Source organism: Saccostrea cucullata, unplaced genomic scaffold (genome assembly GCF_032062105.1).
Source record: "Saccostrea cucullata isolate Sc308-1 unplaced genomic scaffold, CSIRO_AGI_Scuc_v1 ctg14646, whole genome shotgun sequence".
Lineage (NCBI taxonomy): Eukaryota > Metazoa > Mollusca > Bivalvia > Ostreida > Ostreidae > Saccostrea > Saccostrea cuccullata.
In genome coordinates, this window is record NW_026919351.1 from 8,699 (window position 1) to 15,238 (window position 6,540).

Genomic DNA, 6,540 nt, shown 5'->3' on the forward strand with positions numbered 1-6,540 from the left:
CTCTTCTATCTTTTGTAACAGTTTCAGTTTCCACTTTCTTATAAACTCCATGCTATTTTATATTGAAAAAATAATAGTGTTGATATTTATTTCAATTAACTTTCATTATATCCATCCATCTTTAAAAGTAATTGTTTTTAATATAAAAATTGTATGAATTTGTGCTTGTTGATTTCGGTACAATATCTTCATGTGGACAATTGAACCACAAATCTAAGATTTCCTGTGAAAGTGTCTGCATCAGTAATGAAACACATCAAAACCTTTGTCTAGGTAATCCATCATGACGTGGAAAAAGTAACTAAAAGAACAGCAGGAATGCATAAATTTTATTTATATGTCAGATTAAATTACAATCATAGCAACTTCTGAACATCATATGAAAACAACGTTACCATTCTTATCATATTATACTGAACTGCATATAATGAAATATCTATAACGGTTACTGGAAATTATTGATAATAAATTACAAATATTTATTTTCTTAATACGAGAGGCATTAGAATGATGTGCTGTCAAGTAATTGTATCTTTATTTTTCTTATATCATTAGTTTTCTAAAATTATTGATTCGAGTAAGATTTTTTTTATCTGGAGAAAGTGGGAAGTTGTTCAGATTCATATAAGAGTGAAATAATCGATGACATGTTAGTTTCAGTCTGATCCATTGATCATTACCACAGATAATGTTGTATCTGGAATGTTTGAGTACAGATGACCACCATCATATACTTGTATCCACACTCTGTCCCCAACCTGTAACTGGTGGACAACAAGGTTTGAGGCTGACTGATGGATATACGCAGAAGTTGGATGGACATAAGCCAAGACTCCTGCCTTTGGTGATCCATTAATCATTATTTGTGTATAAAATACTTGCTGATGTGCTGCCACATTAGTACAGAATATGATGTAGAGTCCAGTCTTTGGGGCAGTAAACACTCCTGTTGTAGGGTTGTATCCTCCTCCCACCTGGTATATGAATTTTGGAAATTTAACAATATCTCCACTTGCATATGTATGTTGCCCGTTTGTCTCTCCTAAAATTCCAGCTGTAAAAGCTACATTGGATTGAACACCTAGTAAAAATACACAAACAATAAAATGGAGTTCTATAATTGTCATGAATGGTAAATTGAAATTTTATAACAGGTTCATATCTCTGTGTAAAATTAATGCAACCAATTACCACAAACATGATATTGTATGATGTATGTCTATGTGTCAAAAATGTTTTTTTTAAAGTCATAGGTTCTGTAAGGTCTATTAAAAAGGGGAATGTTGCAAACTTGAATATCTTTTATTCAATTGAGGGTAGTGTTTGCAGTCTAATAATTATTGTTCATTTATTTATAGGAATTAGTATTATTTTGTAAAACAAAACAAAAAGTTTATCTTGAATGCATAAACCTGTACCGATTATTCAATAGTTTTATATACAATGTATTAAAAACATGAAATGTGTGAAACAGTTTAGGTTTTAAAGCTAATTATAACATTTTTACGTAAAATGACACTATGCATAGATCAATGAATTAACTATTTCTTTTATGTCCCTTTTCAAACATAGAAATAATGTAAAGTGGAGAAAGCATACATTTCGTGAGAGAACTCACATAAGGAGAAATTAGGTTTTCTTTAAAATTTTTCAGTTTAGAAAACTAAGTGGGAGGAACCTAGAAAAGAATTAAAATATGAATAAAACCCTTATCCCCCATTGCAAAAGAAAAATGAAATAACTTTATTAACAGTTTTATCATTATCTTGTCTTGTATTTAAAAAAAAAATATTTTTCAGGACAAATAAGTCCCTTAATTAGTAAAAGTTGCTCTCTTATTACACTGTACTTATCGTTCTTTTCTGAACAAAAAGAAAAAAATAAGAGTAGGCATACGTACGATTTTTAAAATGGTTAATTGTATTATTAAGTTGGGTGATCTCATTTTGCTGTGACTTTGTCAGTGCTTGGATCTCACTCTTCATTTGTTGCTTCTGTGCATCCAAACTGTAAAGAGATGTTGTTAGCCATGCTGATCGAGTTCATTCATGTCCACTTCACTTTATCAAATTAATATTGTCGACATTGCAACATGTGCAATCTAGACAATTTTAACACGATATATTGTTGAAATTGTTAGTACTTCTATATAATTTATTGACATTGACAACAAGGCAGTGTCGACAATGTTAAGCTTTTCGTGCATCATTATGATGTGATCGCATTGTTCACAATGTTTACGCGATATCGAATTTACATCCTCTATATTGATATTATTTCTACATTTAATGTCGACGTTCACATCGAATTGTATACAATGTTGATATGATTTCGAGTGTACTTCGTCTACAATGTTATAGTTTCCGTGTCAACATCGTCAACAACGCAATGTAATAAAAGCTGATTTGAGACTGAGTTTTCATCGCGAACGTTGTGCTAAAGACGATGTAATTTATGTAAACAAGAAGAAAAGGTTTAATGTTTACAAGATGTTGACTTGATTTCGCCCAAAATTGCAATGTCGACACTGCTAACAATATAAACAAGAAAACAGAATGCAACGTTGAAACGATGTCGACTCAATATCGTCCAACATTGCGATGTCGACAATGTGAAGGATGTAAATGAACAAAAAAACTCTAAAAAGATTTCTACTGATATAGTCAGTGGCGGATCCAGAAATTTTGAAAAGGGGGGCCGCCCAGTTTCAGGTCAGGGTAGGGTCCCACAGCCGCACCAAAAAACATTTCATTTATTAAATATTGTGTAATTTTTGGGACACAAAAGGGGGGCCCAGGCCCCCTGGCCCCCCTCTAAATCCGCCAGTGATAGTTTAACACTGCTATAGAGATAAACAAAGACTTTGTCCAACATTGCTATATCGACAATGTATTCAAAATAAGACAGTGCAAAGTCGACACATCACCTGACATTTGAATGTTAAAAATTGTTTCAATAGTTAAAGTTATGATAATAATAGAATGAGGAGCAATCGGAAATGTGTTTCATGAATAGGAAGGTATATATACAAAGATGTCCATAATATCATTAAAGTATCATGCGCTCCGAGTACCTCGCTGTGTTATTGTGTACATCCAACAGAGAAAATGATAGATATCTGCTGTAGTTCCAGGTCTGTGATTGTGGCAGACATGTTGTTCATCATTTTGTCTTCAATGTGTTTGACTGTCTGCTCTATTTCAAATGTAAAGATGTTATCCAGCCTTCTTATGTCTTCTGAAGTAGACATATTGTGTTGTATAACATGGAAGAAATTCAAAATTAAATTGGTCTTTAGCATTGTATTCTCTGGAAGTAAAAATGCTGTTGTTGAATTCAGTTTTTCATTTAAGCAAATATCATGCTGTGATGGATTGGTTGAAGAATTCAAGTTGTCTAGTCTTTCTTTCAAGATTTTGTTTTCACTTTCTAACAATGATATCTAAATTTGAGCTGTCTGATTCCGTTGCCTCAGTGTCTAAAACCCTTCCTTAGTAACTTTTGTTGCTGTTCAAAACGCTGATTTTTTAGAGCTTGTTGTTTTTGATCCATCAATATAGAATCCAATACTCTTTCTAAATGAAGAAGTTGTTTGTACACATCAGGATCAGAATGTCCATTAGATGCCGACGCATTGGTTTGCCCTTGGAACAACAGACTCTCTGCTTCTAAAAATGTACATAGAAATACCATGAAGATGCTTGAAATCCAGTGCATTTTGGTAAACTGTAATGGAGCTCAGTCATTCAAACACGTTAGCCAGATGATGTAGCTTTATCAAAAATAAAATTATTATCATCTGATAAAACAAAATCATATGTAATCCTTGATAATTGAAATCTTTGACCTATATCAAAAGCTCGGGTTATCATTCAGGTATTGCATTATCTAAAACTATTGATTTATTTACAATACATTACGTGAACTACATAAATGTTTAAGGAATGACTCTTAGATCAGTTTACGCTTTATAATCCGCTTCGCAGATTATAAAAACGCGTAAACTGACCAAAACCAGGTTATCATTGAATAATTTGGCCAAGAATTAGAGTAATTCCTTATAATTTAATTTTAAAATAATTAAACAATTGTGGGTGTAAAATTGTGCTGCTTTTTATAAGTTCAAATTTGCCGCTCAATAATACATCCCTAGTAAAGGAAGTGATATGAAACAAGGGGAGGTAATAACTGATACACAGATCTAGCAGCCGTGATGTTTGTTTATACGAGGTAAGATCGAGCTACTATTTGAAGTTTAGGTTCATTTGTTAAATCTGGAATTTTTCATGAATCCAAAGGACTGAAAATGAGGGGATTGCATGGATATAGATGATTCAGCTGGTTGCAAAGGGGGTGTGTCCCCATACCAAACCGGATTATTGAGAAATATTTTGCGTTCCTTTTTGGAAGTCAACCAATGAGAGACTAGAATACAAACAAAAATTAATTATTAGAAAATGTTACTAATAAGATAACATTTTTCCCTATTTGATTTAAACAAGCGAATTCAAAGATTTGTGGTCCCCGCTTTCAGTGTCTTAGTTGATGGAATGCCATTATTTTTGGCACATTGTGTCAAATATTAACGCCCTATCATATGTCATTCAAAAGTAATTGTCATGTTCTAAATTTTGAATTTACCGGAATTTGATTCCCCATTGTTTCCCCCACTACCCCAAAGGGCCATGATTTGAATAATTTAAATCTTTAATACACGATGATGTTTACATATCAATATGGCTTAAAATAGCTTTTCTGATCTTGGGACTTTTCCTTTTATTTTTCAATGTAAAACTTTGATCCACCATTGTTGCCCCAACCTACCTTAGGGGGTTATGATTTAACAAAATTTTAAATTTTACCTTACCCCAAAATGCTTCCATATAAATACTAGTATCACTTATCAATAACCATGTCTTTGCTTTTCTTGAAAAGATTTAAAATATATTTTAATCTGACTACTATTTAGGGATAGTGCACGCAAAACACAACACTATTATATAAATAGTAGAGCATGGGTTATATAGAGCTAGAGACAAACTGACAGGAAGCATAATAATTTATAATGTGTGTATAATTGCATCACAATACTAAAGGACAAGATAGGGTATTGGCCGAATCAGGCCCTTTATTTGATTTTAAAATGAGAACACTGGTAAAATTGTGATAGTTTGTTGTTAAGAAGTTAAAAGGGAATCGATGCTTACTTTAAAACAAGCACTAATTTAGATTCAAAGCTAACTTTGAAGCAACTAGAGGGTGCAGAAGTAGGTCTTTTGCATTTTACAGAATTTCCTCAATTCTGGTGGAATTTATCATATTCATCATTAAAATAAGAAGCTTGCCTATCTGAAATTTTTCACATAAACTGCATCTGATATGAGTGTATAAAATATATAAATTTTGGTAGATAGGCAAACGTGTGATCTATGTTAAACGAAACAAAATGCGCTGTAAAATCGATGAAAATTTGCATAAAAATGAGAAATTTCAAAATTAACCTATTTCCTGACCTCACTGTGACCCCTGTATATTCTAAATCTTAGAACTAATACTCATTTTGTGGCAGGGACAATAGGTTTTTATGGATAAACTGTTGGATCATTCTGAAAGACATCCAAAGTCTGGGACCAAATACTGGTCTTACCCTATCTTGTTCTTAAATGATGTTATTTTCTCCCTCGTTTCACTCCTCCGCAAATAAATATTTTCTTGACTAATTTATTGAAAAACAAAAAAAAAGAATATACTGTAGGATTGTTGCGTTCGTTACAAATCGCATTTTTATTCCAAAACATACAAATCAAACTCAATAAATTTTACAAAATAAACAATGCAAGGGCTGGGAGGGCAGGGAAAGCCAAAGACTTACTACAACCTGCGATTCTTTGTAACGAACGTCGCATTAATCGAACATTCCCCGGTAAAAGTATTTATAGTGAGCGCTAAACCGCTCGTGCATGAAAAACCAGTTTCTTTAGATACGAAGTTACACGGAGAATACCGAAGTAAAAACGTAAAGAAATAAATAGAGGAATGTCTTAAAATGAACAGTGGAAAAAGAAGGTGTACACATTATTGATAACAACATTAAGAGTATGTCTATTTTGAAGGTCGAAGTTGAAGGATTAGAACAAAATGACTTTAATTCAGGTCCATTACAAAATGTCATTTACAGCAACATGTAAACATTTAATGGATACAATATAATACTAAGAAATCATATCAGTAATATTGGAAACATCACATTTGGTGGTTTTTAGTGAATTTTTAATGTTCTTTCATATTCATTAGTTATCGGTTATTGTTGATTTAATTCAGTCGGCATTTTTTTCAATTTATGAAGTAAGTTTCGGTTTAGAATAAAATAAAGCACCAAAAGACCTTGTTGGTCTTAACCTGATCCATTGATCATGATCACAGAAAAGGTTGTTTCTGGAGAAGCTGAGTACAGATGACTACCACTAAAGACTTCTATCCAGACTCTGTCACCCACCTGTAACTGGTGGACAACAAGGTTGGAGGCTGATTGGGGGACAT

The 6,540-nt window shown here is 32.6% G+C and overlaps 1 protein-coding gene across 1 annotated transcript; it reads right to left on the reverse strand.

Moving 5' to 3' along the window:
• Positions 1–522: 522 nt before the first annotated feature.
• On the reverse strand, positions 523–3,111 carry LOC134229756 (adiponectin-like). Its single transcript, XM_062711549.1, has 3 exons — positions 3,074–3,111; positions 1,901–2,007; positions 523–1,081 (listed from the first exon to the last, which is right to left on the reverse strand). Exons 2-3 carry the CDS (start codon positions 1,983–1,985, stop codon positions 657–659), a joined length of 510 nt encoding a protein of 169 aa, XP_062567533.1. The 5' UTR covers positions 1,986–2,007; positions 3,074–3,111; the 3' UTR covers positions 523–656.
• Between the last annotated feature and the right edge of the window lie 3,429 nt (positions 3,112–6,540).